Source organism: Ambystoma mexicanum, chromosome 1q (assembly GCF_040938575.1).
Source record: "Ambystoma mexicanum isolate Mex_15411 chromosome 1q, UKY_AmexF1_1, whole genome shotgun sequence".
Lineage (NCBI taxonomy): Eukaryota > Metazoa > Chordata > Amphibia > Caudata > Ambystomatidae > Ambystoma > Ambystoma mexicanum.
The window spans coordinates 1,095,627,562-1,095,645,714 of NC_090922.1; the positions used below are offsets into that span (position 1 = coordinate 1,095,627,562).

The 18,153-nt window shown below is 48.2% G+C and overlaps 1 protein-coding gene across 3 annotated transcripts in view; it reads left to right on the forward strand.

The window, feature by feature from the left end:
• BTBD8 (BTB domain containing 8) overlaps positions 1–18,153 on the forward strand; it is a 2,362,893-nt gene that overhangs the window by 492,108 nt on the left and 1,852,632 nt on the right. For all 3 annotated transcript variants that reach the window (XM_069641787.1, XM_069641786.1, XM_069641785.1), the window contains exon 5: positions 14,409–14,498. In XM_069641787.1, coding sequence (XP_069497888.1) covers positions 14,409–14,498 — 90 coding nt within the window. The remainder of the gene's footprint in view (positions 1–14,408; positions 14,499–18,153) is intronic.

Sequence of the window (18,153 nt, forward strand, 5' to 3'; positions counted from 1 at the left end):
CCCCCACATACAATTTTCCACAAGGACAAAGTTGTCCTACAGGTGAAGCCTTATTTCCTCCCAAAGGTGGTTTCTGAATTTCATATTACTCAGAAAATTACCTTACCTTCGTTCTATCCTCCTCCCCATCCGGGGAAAGAGGAAGAAAGGCTACATAGGCTGAACCCAAGGCGAGCTCTAAGCTTTTACATCAGCAGAATGGCTAGGATCAGGCAAGCAGACCAACTGTTTGTAGGATACTCCGGTCACAAGTTGGGATTACCCATAACAAAACAAACCATTTCCAGGTGGATTATTTTGGCCATTCTGGAATGTTACAAACTGGCAGGGAAAGAGCCACCCCAAAATCTTAGGGCTCATTCAACCAGGGTTATCGCAGCCTCTTCGGCCCTCCAAAGAGGAGTACCTGTCAGAGACATATGTGCGGCTGCCACATGGTCGTCCGCACATACATTCACAAAATTTTACAACCTGGATTCCTCCACTAGTCAAGAGACCAGATTTGGCAAAGCCGTATTACATTCGATCCATCCCTAAAGGGATGCATGACATTCTTACTCCCACCTCCAATTACATGCCACTGCTATGGGAGTCTATCAAAGATAAGGAATACGTCGGAGGACACAATCCCTTCGAAGAACAAGTTACTTCTTACCTTGTAACGTTCTTTCGATGGGATGTTCCTCCGACGTATTCCTTATCGCCCCTCCCATCCATCCCCGCAGTAATACTCCCCTTGTGGTTGCAGCTTACGCTCCTTCAAGGTCAATAACCAATTCAGGCATGACTTTTCTTATGCTACAAAACGAAACTGAGCAACGGACGGCACACGTGGCTATTTATGGGCATGGTGACGTTGGCGCCGATACGGTGGCCGTCGAGGGACATCGACTCGGCAGACGTCGACGCGCAGCGCCCTGTAGAGAAAAAATTTCCGAGGCCAGCAAGCTGGAAACGCATTATCAAAGATAAGGAATACGTCGGAGGAACATCCCATCGAAAGAACGTTACAAGGTAAGAAGTAACTTGTTGTTTTGTGGCATTCTGGGGCAGTCCGACTAAAACTTGCGACATTGTCCACCCCTATGGAAAGTGGGGGATTCAGTGCCCCAGATTTTCTCAAATACTGGCTGGTGGCGCAGGCCCACTTCGCCTCGCACTGGTTTAACACACAGGATCCCCCTCCGCATGTTAGACTTGAGAGAATGGCAGTCAGTGGCCGAGACGTCCGCTCCTTGATTCTCTCCCCCTTGCCGATCATGTTAGAGTCAATAGACCCTGTTAGCACATCCCTAGCCCACTCTAAAGTCTGGAAACTATCAGGCACATCCTATCCATTCCACGGCGATCTGCAACTTTGGAATTTCCTCCCAGGGGTCCCTACTTAGCATCATCCATCATACACCAGTGGGCTGAAACAGGCTACGAGGCAATCCGGGACATCTTTGAGAGTGGTGGTTTCGTTGAGTGGTCGGATCTTCCACCCATCCTCAGACGGAAACCATCCGCGTGGCTCCAAAACTCCTCCCTCCAAAGAGTTCTTAAAATCAGATACCCTGACTTCCCTGCGCTACCTCCCAACGACCCAGTAGTTGCAGAGCTGTGCAGCTCCATCTCCTTTACGGGGAGGGTATCCAGACTATACGCCCTATTACAGGCCAGATCGACCCCCCCCTGCGACAAACTGAAACATAAATGGGCAGAGATCTTGGGGGTGGTGATGTTCGACCAACGCTGGAATCTCATGTGTGCGCGTACCCACAATGTGTCCTTTAACTCCTGATTCAAGTTAATCCAGTTCAAAGTCCTGCACAGTTATCACCTCACTCCGATTCGGTTGCACCGCATGTCCAAGGACCACTCCCCCAGATGCCCCAGGTGCGGAACCGACAGCGCCACATACATGCATATGATCTGTCCTAAACTAGCACAGTACTGGGAGGAGATATGTAGTACTATGACTGTCATTTTGGACTGCACAGTCGCTCCATCCCCTGCATTGTCTCTTTCACGACTTCCCGGACTTGAGTCGCGACTTCAAAAAGCTGGCGGGCCTCTGTATGTTACTCACTGTCCACTGCATCTTACTATGCTGGCTCCGCCCTGGTCCACCCTCACACTCGCAATGGCTTAGGGCAGTCACCTGGGCATCTGACACGGAAGAGGTCTGGGCTAATCAACAGCCGACGCATTCCAGGCCCAGGAACATATGGCTGAGATTCTGCTCTTATATGGCCTCCATAGCTACAGACTCTGATGGTGCATCTCTTACTTTATCTTCTCCCACCTCCACCATGGCCTGAACGTTTGATTACCCAAGGGCCTATACTATAGAAAGGGCCTATACTAAGAAACCTATTGCCAAACCTTACAACTAATACAAAAAGGGTGTGGGATAGTTCTCAAGAAAAGAAAGAATTGCAATGTGGCAGTGGGAGCCCCGTTCACCCAGCCAGAGCCCACTCTGGTAGTGACGGATTCCTCCCTCTCGGGCTGGGGGCTACCCTAGATGGCCATTTGACTCATGGTGCATGGTCCAGAACGGAGGCCCTCCTGCATATTAATCTGCTGGATCTCAAAGTGGTAGGCCTGGCTTTTCTACTGGTCATCAGGGGCGACGCGGTTCTGGTCAGGACCGACTATTCCACGACAATGTTCTACTTGAACAAACAGGGCGTCACCCCCTCTCCCCTCCTGTGCATGGAGGCAGTGCTAATCTGGGAGGGACCCAGTTGGAGGGTCATGGATCTCTGCAGTCCATCTCCCGGGGGACAACAATGCGGAAGCCGAACATCACCGCCGCCTGGGGCTAAACACCTACGAATGGGAATTACACATCAACTGTTTGTTGCCCCTATTCCAGAAATGGAGGTTCCCAGATCTGGATTTATTTGCATCTCCTCTGAATTCCAAGTGCCCCCTCTTCGCTTCATGGGCGGGGTGGGGTCAGGGGTCTCTGGGCGACACGTTCAAACTCTGCTGGCAGTTGCTATCCGTTTCCTCCTCCTCCTTTGCTCCAGCAGACCCTCTGCACATTTTGAGCCTCAGTAGACTGCAGCCTCCTCCTAATCGCCCCCCCCCCCACTGGCTGTCGAGGGCTTGGTTCTCCGACCTGCTGCAGTTGCGCTCCCAGGGGCCTGTCCATTTCCCACACCCCTGCAGGGGCTTCCTGACGCAGCAGGGCGTTCGAAGCACCCGGACCCAGCCAGCTGTCCCGCTTGGCCTGGCTCCTGATCAGCGGGGACTGCGCCACTCCCACTTTTCATACAACTGGAAAATCATCCAGGAGGCCCTCCACGTGTTCTCAGTACAAGAGTAGGTGGACCAGGTTCTGCCACTGGGCTCACGACAAGGGGCTGGACCCCCCTCACCTGCACCCTGGACGACGTACTGGCCTTTTCTACACATTTGGATCGCTATGGAGACCAGGTTGATACCTGTCGCACCTATTTGGTGGCCATTGGGGCCTACAAGAACTCCCCAGAGCGCATTTTTTTGGCAGCCACCTCTGTGCTTAAGGCTCACCTAAAGAGGTTGTCCAGACTGTTTCCTCTGGTTCATGGGCCACACCCGGTCTGGGACCTCAGCGTGGTTCTGGCGGCTTTACAGCGTAAACCTTTCAAGCCAATGGCCTTGGTCAACATCAGGCTGGTGACGCTCAAGGCAATACTGTTGGTAGCGCTCACTTCTGCATGCAGAGTCGGCGAGCTGCAGGCTCTGTCGTGCGAGCCCTTCACCACCTTCCACAATGACAAGGTAATCTTGGACACTCATCCAAACTTCTTGGCCAAGGTGGTCTCTCTGTTCCATTTGAACCAGGAAATCTGCCGGCCAGTGTTCTTTCCAAACCCGCCGTCGGTGCTGAAAGAGTATTGCATTCCTTAGACTTGGAGAGCGCTGAAGTTTTATCTCTCCCGGACGAGGTCTTTCCAGAAGTCTGAAGCGTTGTTCGTCACCTTTGGGGGCTCGGCTACCGGCACCCAAGCGTCCAAAGATTCCATCGCCGGTTGGATGGTCCAGGCCATTTCTGAGGCATATGTGGCCATGGGTAAGACTGTTTCTGCGGGGGTTAATGCCCACGCGGTCAGGGGGGGCAAGGCTGTGGTGGGCGGCTTTCCGAGACACGCTTCCTCGGAAGTCATTAGCAAGGCGGCTACTTGAGCCACTTTGTCTGCTTTCTGTAAGCACTATTCCTTGGATACCAGTTCCAGGTGGGATACAGCGTTCGGTCAGGCGGTTCTGGAGAACATTCTTGCTTCTTCTTAATCTTGAGGCAGGTTGTCACAGCACCACCCGGTTGTCTTGATCGATGGAATCACCCACAAGGATGGAGGAAAGGGGACAGGACATATGAGTAATTCAAGTTACTCTACTTAGTGACTGGGTGTCAAGTTTCTTGGTCTTGCGCGAAGGTAGCACATACACCTGCCTCCCTGTTGAATCTTGGTGCCTGGATTGTACACAATCTCAGGCCTCCGTGACCCGCTGCGGAAAGAGGGTTAGGGTCTGATGGATTGGATAGGTAGGGGTCATTATGGAAACCGGATAGAGGATCAGGAAGAGGCAATGGATGGGTAAGGGGATTCAGGGAAAAGGTTTGGCTTGTTGCTCCCCTACTGGGGTTCCTGAGATCGCTGATGCTCTGCCCACCCACTCCTGCACACTAGCACACTATGCCCCCCAAAGCCCTGCATAGTCTGGCCTTCTCAGGCCCTAATAATTCTGCTTTGATACCTGGTACATTGTATTTTAGGATTCTCTGGTGCATTACTGGCACGCACTCACATTGTGCTGATTGTTTGAACTCACAACCGGCACACCTTAAACAGGTTCACTAGTACATTGCAATCATATACCCACTGGTTACATGCAATGCGTTGGTTGTTGGAACTCACAACCAACACACATTAACTAAAGAAACAAGATGGCATTAGCTTTGTGTCGTGCAGCGGGGTACCTCTGCCATGAACTGCGCTCCCAATGTTCAAGCCGTTTTGATCCAGCGGAGCGCCGCTACAAAGAAATCAAAAGCACGTGTGAGCCTGTGTTGCGGAACAGTATAAAAGAACACTTGACAAGCTACCAAAACTGCCCACTGGCAGTCTACAGCATGCAAATGCAGTCGATTTGTGGTGCCGGTTCTGCGCCACTCATTCTACTGTGCATAGGAAGTTGCTATCAGCTGTGAGCACCTCTGTACTCCATACACTTCCCAATGCCTTTAAGAGTTACATTGCCCAGACACTGCTTGCGTTCTATTCAGTTACCGAACACAATGCTCCTCCCGAGAGCGCTGCCTTGCCCGAATGCTGCTTGCGTTCTATCCAAATGAACACTCCGGAATTAACCAATAGTCAGACTTGTTAGATAAAAGCACTTATCTGTTGCTGAATGCAGGGCCTGTAGTATTTGCAGGCGGGGAATGGCCCTGCAGTTCGCAGCCTGCAGGAGCCCTCCGAACACATGTCCTCTCTCTCTCTCTCTCTCTCTCTCTCGTGTTCTCCAGCACAAGCTGGTATCTTCGATTGGTTGGGCGTTGTCCTAGAGGATCCCGGAGGCTAGTGGTCATGCGAGCCTTCTGGGAAATGTACTGGTCCTTTTCATGCCCCACAGCGTTCGTAGTCCACACACCAAGCCCTTTTCCTGCACATAAAACAAAGCAATGTCTTGAAATAAAGGTGTTTGGGTCTTTTAGACCTTTTTCTATGGCCACAATGCTGCATAACCCTGATATTGTCTGCTTGGCGCTTCCCACTCATGCTTGCCACCTGTGAGTCCCTGACACTGGGGTACTCATAGTCCTTGTCATTCCATGCTTCAATAAACAAGAGCATAAATGAGGAATGCAACCAAGGAACATTGCCCGTACCACAGGAGGAGCTTAGTTTGTCTTTTCTTTCCTTGGTGGAGGGCACTTGTCAAGTTATTTTACTGGGTCTTCTTAAAGCATGGCATTTTACATTTGCATGACCTCTTTGCACTATGGGTACTGCAATTTAAAGTTTGGGTTTTGGGTAAATTATCGAGCGTATAAGAAGTTGCTGTTGGGTCCGCTGCTCGAAGCAGGCCAGGTTTTGTCATTGCCTTTGTGCCAGTGTGTGTGGTATTTGCGTGTAGCATGTGTTAGGTTTTTGCTGGGTGTTGATGTTGAGCAAGCTGTAATACGTTGTCTGCAGGCATTTTGAGGTGGCAAGAGTTGTGGGTTGTAATGAGTGCTTAATTGCTGTGAGACAGGTGGGAGGGTGCTATTGTAGAGTTGTTAGTGCGTTCGTTAGGTTGGAGTTTATACTTTGCAAATGGGCATTAACATAAGATTGCATTCAGATGCACTTGTCAGCACGGTAATGCTTTAGTTGCCATGTGCACGGTAGCAATGTTGTGTATGTTTGGCTAATTCAGTTGCTGGCATATGGTGCATCTCCATCGGGCCACATTGTTTCTTCACCCCATAAAAAGCTAAGTGGTCCTGAGGTTGAAATGTCTGTGATCTGTCGATGCTCATGAGGGAAGCTCCATGAAAAACTGGTTGCGGTCTTGAATTTGCACCCTGTCATTAGGTGACATCGCCTAACATTGCATGATCATTCATAACAAGGTACACTAAGGCCAAACAAGACACAAAATTACATCCCCTTCACTCACTTGCTCCGCAGACCAGATAGCTCCAATGTTTACACTCGGTTTTCTACTCTCGCTAATCTTTTTCTTTCTCGCTCGCTCTCATATATAGATCCATTTTACATAGACAGGCAGTGTGCTGGAGCAATGTCGCCGCTGTAATGTACATGGACACAACAGGCAGTGTTCTGTAGAGACTCCAAGCAATGTGCAAAAGACTTAGCACTGCTTACCAAACACACAGAGACCCTGGAAAATGCACAGAAGAAACATCACTGCTGTAGGACGCTGCAAAGACATATGTAAGGTGTATCAGACCTTATTTGCAATGGAAAGTAACTGCATGTACCCACATCCATCTATAGTAAGCACCTGTGAGGAAAAGGAGAACTGGTCATACACCTTACCGCGCAAAAAGAGCCTTTTGGGAAATCCGGGGAGAGAATGGAGAAACACCCAACAATACTGGGGCTTCTTGCTTTGAAAGAAGTGACTCCACTGGGAGCGAGATAATGGGGACAGCTCCCAGAATCCCTACTGCCTGTAAAGAAAACCCAATGTCCTTTGTACATGGACAAGTTAAACAGTCATGTCCTCTAGCGCTGTAATAATGTCAATGCACACAAATGGATTTATCACCCTTGGGACAAGGTGCCTTTTTAATGATATATTTAAATATTAAATAGATAAATGGCATAAACATATAATTAACCTTCTGAAAAATGGTTGGATCAAAGTACATATCACATATCAAGACCAGGCGTAAACACACCCTCTGTTGAAATACAACCAATATATCTCTGGATCAGTGTAAAACGTTCTCTGTATATAAATATTAAATACTTAAATATAACAGCACCTATTGACAATGCGGCTGAAACAATGGATGCAAAAATAGAATAAATCACCTTTTTATGTAATGCATAGTTGGACATCACTATAAGGCATGGTACCGCCTCTGAAACATATAAAGTATCAGATCGTGGCATAAGACATCACATTTCATCAAATAATAGTACAGTATTGACTCTGAGGCACACCTATGCTGGTATATATAATACAATATCCCCATTTTATATAAGCCTATACTTAATCATGAGAGGGGGTAAGGGGGAACAATGTGAAAACACTTCAGCAGCAGCAGTCCCGTGGAAATTATCAATGACTCACTGGTACCTGCAGTCTACCACAAACAGACCATTGTCACAAGCTAACAACACCAGGGAAAGAAACTAAAATACATGCAGACATGAAACAGGAGGAAAGGAAAACAAACACGAGCAGTAGACAAATGCAATAGGCTCTCCCAGGCCCCACTTGACTCCATAAGGAAAGCCTGAGTCAAAGTATGAATTCCCCACAGATTGTGTTGCAGATGGTGATTCTGTGCACATGTTGAAGCAGTGCTTTCTTTCATCCCTTAGTGCGGTAGCTGCACTAAGATTTTCCAGAATCCCTAAATGTGAACATAGAGCAGCCCAATGTTTACTGAGGGCTGATGCCCCTTTTCACTTAGATGCACTGTGTTGCTCCAAACTGTTTGCCATACTGGAGAGATAAAGGGCTACTATGGGTTCAATCGCAGGGTGAAAGGTAGCCGTTTATAGCCTTCCCATTGATATACAGGATCTTTTCATGAACAACTTTTTCCTAATTCTGGACTTGAGATGCTGATCAGGTAGGTGCCCCCTGACCGCGCCATCTTGTGGCCTCCAAAATCGTTTTTGCACCTGTGCTTAAAAGCACGGTGAGCGCATTCGGCACGTGGTCCCTCTCCCCTTCCCAACCCGCTTCCTGAACCTCCCTCTACCCGCCTCCCTCAGCGCCCCCCCCGCCCTGATTGGTGCACCACGCCCTCATCAAGGACACCGCAGAGCAGTCCCCTGCCCGTGCAGCCCCTTCGGCTAAGGACCCCAAGGCCAAGGGCGGCTCCTACAATGTCGGTTCCAAGACATGTCTGCAGGTGTCATCAGGGGAAGCCAACGAAGCTAGCAGTCAACAGACACCAACTAAAACTGTAATTGTGGCTTGGGTAGGGTGTAGAGCAATTACTCTGCTCCAGAAAGCCCCCACGACTCTACCTTACCTCTCCCTAAAGTACACCGCCATAGGCTTACACCATGCACATTTAGAGAGATGTCCTCCGACCTAAATCTACACATGACTGGACTGTAAATGTTGTTTTGCATTACTTACAAACATAATTCCCAATGTTAGCATAAACCACACTTAGATGGAATTCTTAACCTCAGCCTGCATCACATAGAGATAAAAAAAGTGAATGTTAGCATGTGCCACACCTAGATGGAACTTGAATGTTACCATGTGCCACACTTAGAATGGAGAACATCATCCTGCCCTACATCAAGATAACTATTGGGAAGATTAGCAAGTGCCACACTTGGACGGAATATGTAGATTAGCAAGTACTACACTTAGACAGAACTGTGAATGTTAGCATGTTAAATTTCATATAACCCACTAACCAATATAAGCTTAAATTCTCTGCATACGTATCTTTCTAAAAAAAAAAGTACACAACCATCTCTCGCACAAGCCGCACACACTTCACCACACTGCAACAACACATAAGCCGCACCAACAGCACACGTGGACTGATTGATACTCGCACTAAAGCTCAGCACCCGGTGTGTACCGAGTTGAAGCTGCCAACAGTACACCACTCCTCTCACTATCCTACTCCCTCTTCACCTTACTAACCCATCCCACCTTCTCATTTTCAGATCTGCCAGAGCGCCTGGGGACCAATTCATTTGGTGACGGTGCGCTACATAAGTACCTTTAACATAAAGTTTGTATCACATAGTAGTGCCCTTTTGAGGTCACTGGGGGTCTCAAATGGCTATGATAGTATAAGTGTAAATGACATAGTTTCACTTCTAAAAGCCATCGGCGATGGCCAGTTTATTATTTTATGTTTGTCTGCCAGCCCCCCTCTGAGGAAACAGGTATGTTGCATTGCTCATGAAGAGAGCCTATAATTATGTGCACGGGGAGAGGAAAGTTAAACATCACCTTGCTTACCCTCACCTGGGAAAGTAGAACCCTCAACGTGACAGCATATTGATTGATTGATTGTTTATTTGTATAGCGCCTTTACACAATGTGTTCCAAAGCGCTTCAAGGAGGGTGGGAACATGGGAGAATACAATTACATTCAAACTGGTCCTTGAAACGGGTCAGAATGTGAAAAATAACTATCAAATCATAACGGATAGTACAAGTGCATGGAACAATAGGGGAGAGGTGAGGGGGGGAAAAGGAGACAAAACTAGCAGTAACATTACTATGCCAGACGACATAGTGCAAGAGTGACAAGAGGAGGGGGGAGGAGGGGAGGTAAGGGGGGGGAATGGAAAGCGATAAGGAGAGGAACAAAACAAGTGACTATCTACAAGATAGTGCAGTGGAGGGAGTGGGAGGAGAAGACCAGAAGGAAAAAAGGGGGGACGAACAAGCTGTTATCAGTGATCCAGGGAGGGACCGATGATGAGAGTAAGTGCTAAAATAAATAGGATTGGAGACACTGGCGGGGACAGGGGGGGCAGGGAGACACTGGCGTGGGTCAGGGGGACAAGGAAGACACTGGTGGGGGGCAGGGGACAGGAAGACACTGGCGGGGGCAGGAGGGGACAAGGAAGAGACTGGCGGAGGGCAGGGGGGACAAGGAAGACACTAGCGGGCAGGGGGACAAGGAGACACTGGCAGGGGCAGGGGGACAAGGAGACACTGGCGGGGGCAGTAGGTCAAGGCGACACTGGCGGGGGGAGGGAGACAAGGAGACACTGGCGGGGGCACGGGGGACAAGAAGAAACTGGCGGGGGGACAGGAAGACACTGGCGGGGGCAGGGGGACAAGGAGACACTGGCGGGGACAGGGGGGACAAGGCGACACTGGCGGGGGCAGGGGGGACAAGGTGACACTGGCGGGGCAGGGGGACAGGAAGACATTGGCGGGAGGCAGGGGGGACAAGGTGACACTGGCGGGCGGCAGGGGGACAGGAAGACACTGGCGGGGGACAAGGCGACACTGGCGGGGGCAGGGGGGACAAGGTGACACTGGCGGGGGGCAGGGGGACAAGGCGACACTGGCGGGGGCAGGGGGGACAAGGCGACACTGGCAGGGGGCACAGGGGACAAGGCGACACTGGTGGGGAGACAAGGAGACACTAGCGGGGGCAGGGGGACAAGGGAGACACTGGTGGGGGCAGGGGGACAAGGGAGACACTAGCGGGGGAAGGGGGACAAGGGAGACACTGGCGGGGGGCAGGGGGGACAAGAAGACTCTGGCGGGGGGCAGGGGGACAAGGCGACACTGGCGGGGGCACAGGGGACAAGGCGACACTGGTGGGGAGACAAGGAGACACTGGCGGGGGCAGGGGGACAAGGGAGGCACTGGCGGGGGCAGGGGGGACAGGGAGACACTAGCAGGGGGCACAGGGAGACACTGGCAAGGGGAAGGGGGGACAGGGAGACACTGGCGGGGTCAGGGGGACAAGGCGACACTGGCGGGGGCAGGGGGGACAAGGCGACACTGGCGGGGTGCATGGGGGACAAGGCGACACTGGCAGGGGGGACAAGGCGACACTGGCGGGGGCAGGAAGACACTGGCGGAGGGACAAGGAAATACTGGCGGGGGCAGAGACAGCATAGCAAGTAACAGCTAACCAACACTATACGAAATGGACTAAGCGGTCTTTCACTACACCATTTTGTCCATGAGCAAAATTGTAAAGCCAGTAACGGGAAGAGGAAAGTTGAACATCACCTTGCTTACCCTCACCTGGGAAGTAGAACCCTCAACCTGACAGCATAGCAAGGAACAGCGAACCAACACTATACGAAATGGACTAAGCAGTCTTTCACTACACCAGTAACAACAACAGCTAAGTACCATATGAATGTGTGGCCTGCATGTTTTCACCGATTTTCCTGGTGAGACTCCACAGCAAAGGAAACCCCACAACAAAAACCAATCCTTGAGTTGCATTATCTTGTTTTGTGCTGAGTAACCTGAAACGCACAACATGCGCTTAACAGCTCCCCCTCCCCAGTTCATTTTAGCCAAACAGCCTTGAACCTCTTTTGCAACATGGAATACGCTTTATTTCATAAGTTATGCGGTCCTCAGCCACTTTACTTTTCTTTTGCAAGAACAGGTGTCGATGCCAAACCAGAACGGGACTCGAGTTTAGAAGCACCCGAATGCTCTGCATAACCACTCCCCCACCGTCAGGTGCTCCTTTTCCTACCTGTCAGCTGAAGGGGAAAAAGGAGGGGAGCAAACAGCGTCGGTCTGCAGAGTGTAAACATAGGCGGTGGACCAGCATCCTCCGGCTATCTGCCAGTTCGCTTCCCCTCGGATTTGCCTCCCTCTCACTCTGCATCTCCCTGGGAGGGAGGGAGATCTCTTCACAGGCCCGTGTAACGTCGGAAAATGCGCTATCCTGGGCGAAATTGCCCGTCCAAAAATGCTTTCCTGATAGTTGTTACTGCGCATGTGCACCAGCACCCTAAGCATTTTTCGACGATAAGCAGATTTCGACGTTACACCGGCTCAAGAAGTGCGCACTGCAGCTAAAAACAGATGCAGGCACAAAGCAATTGGTATGAAATAGTATGGCACTGAATGACCAGTTATAAAAGCAGTGCACATTAAAAACCAATACACATTTTTCTAATACCGCACATGTAAAAAGGCCTAGTATGCCCAAACACATATATCGATAAAGATTTATACAAATTAGTCCCTTAGCAAAAAGAAACACAGTATTTTAATGGTGTGCATGTTTCTGCAGCCTTACCGGTCTCCTACCTATAGTGGGGGTTAACTGTTTATAGTGCTTATTTTGATTTGAAGATTGTGCTTTTTCCCATGTTATGTTACAAAGGTTTTATACTGCGCCAAATCGCCACTATAATTGTCTTAGACCGCCTAGGCTTGTCTAAAAAGAGGTGTAATGAGCACACACAAGGGTCGAAGAAGGGGGAGGGGCCAAGGGAATTAGAGAAAGGGTAAACAATAAGGAATGAACAGTGTAAATGTTAAATGTTAGAGGTATTTGTACCGTGCACAGTCACCAACGGAATTGGTCCCCAGGCGCTCAGGCGAATCTGTCAATGATAAAGGTGGGATGGGTTAGTAGGGTGAAGAAGGGAGTAGGATAGTGAGGGGAGTGGTGTTCTGTTGGCAGCTTCAACTCAGTATACACCGGGTGCTGAGCTTTGGTGCGGGTATCGGATCGGAGTCAGTCCGCGTGTGCTGTTGTTCCGGCTTATGTGTTGTTGCAGTGCTGTGAAGTGCGTGCGGCTTGTTGTGCGTGAGATGGTTGTGTGAGTTTTTTGAGTGAGATAAGTATGCAGAGTTTGAGCTTATATTGGTTAGTGGGTTACCTGACCTTTACCATGCTAACATTCACAGTGTAAGCCACAACTAATACCTTAGAGAGGAAACTAGTAGTCATTGAGGAAGCATGGATGCTTGAACCTCCAGTAAACATGGAAACTTAACGAAAAGTGTGGAAAGTGAGAACTTCCAAAGTCGCTATGGATAAAGGAGGGTTGATTTAAGGGCCGCTTAATATAAGCTATTATAAATTGGCTATTGCTGAGTGGTGGATTGAAGATGTGCTTGAATTACCCCTTGAAGGGGGGCAGCTTATATTCTCTGAGAAGGCATTTGAGGTGCCTGACAAAACACACCCCACCATAGTATTAATACGACTGCCAAGACTGTCCCAGTGCAGGATGAACCGTGTGAAAGGATTATGTGAACTGAACGATGGGGAAAGGCATGGTTAAAAAAAGGTCTCATTTATAGGAAGCTGTTGAAGCCTAGATACATTAGTAATGTGAAATGTGTGTGCCATCAAATTGTGTGTTTTTGTGGCAGGTGCCCACACAATATATTAAGTTGAATAGAGAATAACTAAAGAGGTGTATGCTCCTATGGGGTCTTAAAAAGTAAGGCTTGTCTGGACAGTGACATCTTGTGCCTCACCAGGGGTATCCAGGCCTTAGTCTGCAAGAGAATAGAAAAGGGTAGCAGAAGAGGGGACGAGAGCAAAGGGGAGAAAGGTTAAACATGCATGAAATGTTTTTATATTTAAGAAAGAAGAGGAGAGATATAGATTCTGATAGTTTGCATGTCTGTAGAGTCAGTGTAGAACAATGAAAAAATAGCTCTGATCAATAAATGGCAAATCTTTAAGATCCTGCGAACGCACATATGTGTGGGCTACCAAACCCTGTACAGCGCTTCACTGCTCTCGAGCTAGTTCCATGCTTTAAACAATAAAGTAAAAATAAACTACAAAAGTACTGTCATTATTAAGTGGTTGCATGATGCGTTTGAGATGTGGTCTAGCGTGCCCTTGAAGCCTAATGGTTTTATCATTCATTATGTGTTACTGCCACCTGACAGAGCCCAGAGATACATCTAGGATTGCCCCGTAGACTGCCAGGAGTGACAGAGCCCAGAGTAGGTGGACACAAGGAGAGAGTAATCTGGTGTTTGGGCCATCCGTCAGGGTGACATACTATTCTGGTGGCATACTGAGGGACAGGTGTGTGTCATACTCATATCTGTTTCCTTGCCTTCAAAGATTTATAATATTGCTCCAGTTTATTGTATTCATGCATTGCAAATAGTGAATATGCCTGTAATATTATTCAGCGCTTTGCTGTGATGTTCATTGTTAAAGTAACAGATGGGAATTAAATATTGCTCCTGTCCCATTAAATGTGGGATTTGTTTTTTTGTCATAACAGAGCCATTTTGTGTGCCCGATCCAATTACTTTGCTGCAATGCTGAACGGTGGCTGGGCTGAAAGCACCCAAAATCAAATATCACTTAAAGGGTAAGTATCTTCAGATATCATGATGGACTAAAAGGTGGCAATTGTGACTTGTCAGTCTGCGATATTTGTATTTTCAACACAATTCTGGCAAATCGTTTTAGCTTTGCAGTCTTGTACTAAAGTAAATATGTGCTACTGTAATAGTGTGTATTTTTCTTAGGTTTTGTTGCATTTAGAATTATTCAAAACAGATGATCTAATGTGGTAACTAATTTAAAAAAAGGTGATCAAGAACATTATTAACCATTAGTAAATCCCATTTTTAGAATAGAGTAAGAGAATATGGAAGCACTACAGCAATGTTTATAGAGTACAGATTAATTAGACTTTACAAGCATTTCTAAAACTAATCTAAGAATTAAATTCTTTAATCTATTTACAGGCTTCCGGAAACTGTTCAGAAAGCTGGAAGGTCTGGCTAATCTAAAACTTGTGTGGGGGGGAGGGGGAGGGAGGGGGAGGGAGAGGGAGAGGGAGAGACTGAATGGTGTTTGTTTTTAAAACCTTTATTTATTAAAGTTCCTGGGTATGTGTAATGCCTGACTGGCCCTAACCCAAAAGGGATGGTTCCCATAACTGATGTTTCTAATGGCCGTCGCTCTCTAATATTCCAAAATACGTCTGTCTCTCTAAACTTATGCTTGCCCTCACTCTTTACAAAAATGTGATAGGACATCTTTTTAAAAACGGAAAAAAGTGATTCAACAAAAAAGTGGGAACCCAAATCTGTTTGGTCAAAGTCATAAAAATGAGTTCAGTCAACAGGGCTGTTGTAAGACCTTATCCACAGGGCCCTTGAATGTGATTTCAATACCTTCAGTATCTTTGAGTTCCTTGGGGTTCCCTTGCCCAAGCTTCAACTTATTCAAGTGCCAAACACCACAAACAAAATTTAACAGTTCCTTTTGAAGCTTCTCGCGGTTCTCTTCCCCACGCTTCAATCCTTTCAACACTATAAAGATTGGGCCTCTTAGGGTTATGATATGATATGATGAGTAATTTATAATGCGCCTGGAAACAAGTGTTTCTAGGCGTGACAAGACAAGGTAGATAAGACAGAGGGAGGACAAAACAAACAATCTTACTAGACCTTGTGTCATTCATATCATGCAAGTGCAGGGGAGAGAGGGAGAGAAGTGCCAGGGGGAGGGAAGGGAGAATTTAAATCAGGGCAGTATTGCTCTACGTACGTGCAGCAAGGGCAGCGCGGCTCTGGGTAAGTGTAAGGAGGCTGGGGACTGTAGGGTTACAAATACAGTCCCAAGTGTGCGGTAGGCCGGAGGCAGTGCAGGGGCTACTGGTCGTGGAGGCGCTTGGTGCCCATTGAGATTCTGAAGGTAGCAAGGCAGTTGGTCCGCGCAGCAAGGTCAGCAGGGGGGAGAGAGAGAGAGAGAGAGAGAGAGAGAGAGAGAGAGAGAGAGAGAGAGAGAGAGAGAGAGAGAGAAAGAAAGCATAAGCGAAAAGGAAGGTCTTGAGCTGCTTCCGGATCCTCAGGTGGTCCGGCTCAAGTTTGAGAGGGGCAAGGAGGCAATTCCAGAGGGAGGCACCTGCAGAGGAGATAGAAGGTTGCCTTCCCCAAACTCAGGCCCCTTCCAGCTTTCAACACAGTCAGCTTTATCAAGATGTACTTTTTTTTTCTTCAATAGGCCTCTCAGGGTTCCCTCCCCCCCAAGTTCAGGCCTCTTCCAGCTTTCAACACCAAAGAAAATATATCACAATTTCTTTTAGGCTTATCCGGGTGCCCTTCCTCAAGCGTAGGCCCCTATAGTTCAAAGCACACATTCATGTGGTCCATATGTACCTTTTCCTTATATACAGTCTTTCATACATACAATCCTCTCATGGGGTAGAATCGGAGGCTTTCGAAAACGCCAGGCTCTTCGCTTTTCCTAAGCGTGGCCACTCTGATCCTTTGCCCCTCTCTATACTTTTTGCTCTGGTTTTCCTTTGTACTTTTTATCTTCAGGTGCTTCCTGCACCACTTTCATATATTCCCTTCCCTTTGCTGTGCACACTTGCACTGTCGCTTAGTCCTTTCACTTTGTTGTGCACACTTGCACGCTCCCCTCCTTCTGTCGTGCACCCTTTCACTGTCTTTTTCCTATCGTGCCTCTTGCACACTTCTTTCACTCTTGCACATGCCACTTTAGCCTTACATGTGATTTCTGTATTTAGGTGAATCCCTCTGGTCAACTGTACCTGTTTGCACATGCCACCTTAGCCTTACCTGTGAATTCTGCATTTAGGTGAACCCCTCTGGTCAACTGTACCTGTTTGCACATGCCACCTTAGCCTTACCTGTGAATTCTGCATTTAGGTGAACCCCACTGGTCAACCGTATTTAGTGCATTTAGCTGCACATGCCACTTTAGCCTTACCTGCGATTTCTGCATTTAGGTGAATCCCTCTGGTCAACTGTACCTGCTTGCACATGCCACCTTAGCCTTACCTGTGAATTCTGCATTTAGGCAAACCCCTCTGGTCAACTGTACCTGTTTGCACATGCCACCTTAGCCTTACCTAAGAATTCTGCATTTAGGTGAGCTCCTCTGGTCAACTGTATTTAGTGCATTTAGCTGCACATGCCACTTTAGCCTTACCTGTGAATTCTGCATTTAGGTGAACCACTCTGGTTCAACTGTACCCGCTTGCACATGTCACTTGAAAACCCCCATGCATCTCCACAACCTAAATGAACTAAAATGTACCAATTGCTACCGTCCAGTCACCAATGTATCAGGCCCTTATGTTAAAGTCAAACCTAGATGTCAGTTTGCTTGAATACCCCTATTACATCTACACAAGGCAAGCATACTAAATATTAGTCCACTGTACCTCCAGACACAAATGATTCAGGCAGATCACTGAAGTACCTACCGCCAAAATTAATATCCAGACGCCAGCTCACAGTACGTCCCTGACATAGTTAAGAAATGTCCCTCACGAAAGTCACCTTGACCCTAATACTATACACCGCTATATCCAGTACTATGGCCGTCACTCCCAAAACCAGCCCTCCCAAGGATAGAAACTTGAGACTCAGGTCCAGACTACCTAGTATCTATGAACCTGTAGGAAACCACGAGAATAACGCTAACGGACGTACTACTACCTAACCAAAAAACCTGCACCGCTCACCCAAACAATTCAATTACACTAATGATCAAACTCCCACCATAACTCGCACAACTTTGTACACCCGATCACTTAAAACTCCTCAAACCAGCAAAACCAATAGCTCTCTAATACTACTAGGATAGGATCTCTCATTAATGCGAGATCAATGGTGGCCCATGCCACAGAAATTGCGGACATCCTAAATAAGGACAACTTGGACCTACTGGCCATAACTGAGACTTGGCTTGACGATGCGGCAGGCCCAACACTGATGCTAGCAGTGCCCGATAACTACCAAATTCTCAGAGCAGACAGGCCTAATGCCAGAGGTGGCGGACTAGCCATCATCTGCAAATCTACCCTTCCCATCAAACCAGCCACATCAGTCTTCTACCCATCCTGCGAAGCACTAACAGCCAAAATGCCTATCTCTAACAACCGCACGCTCTCAATCCATTTAATATACAGACCCCCAGGGTCCCTAGGCACCTTTGAAGATGACTTAACGAGCCTTATAGCCAATAACACTAAAGACCAT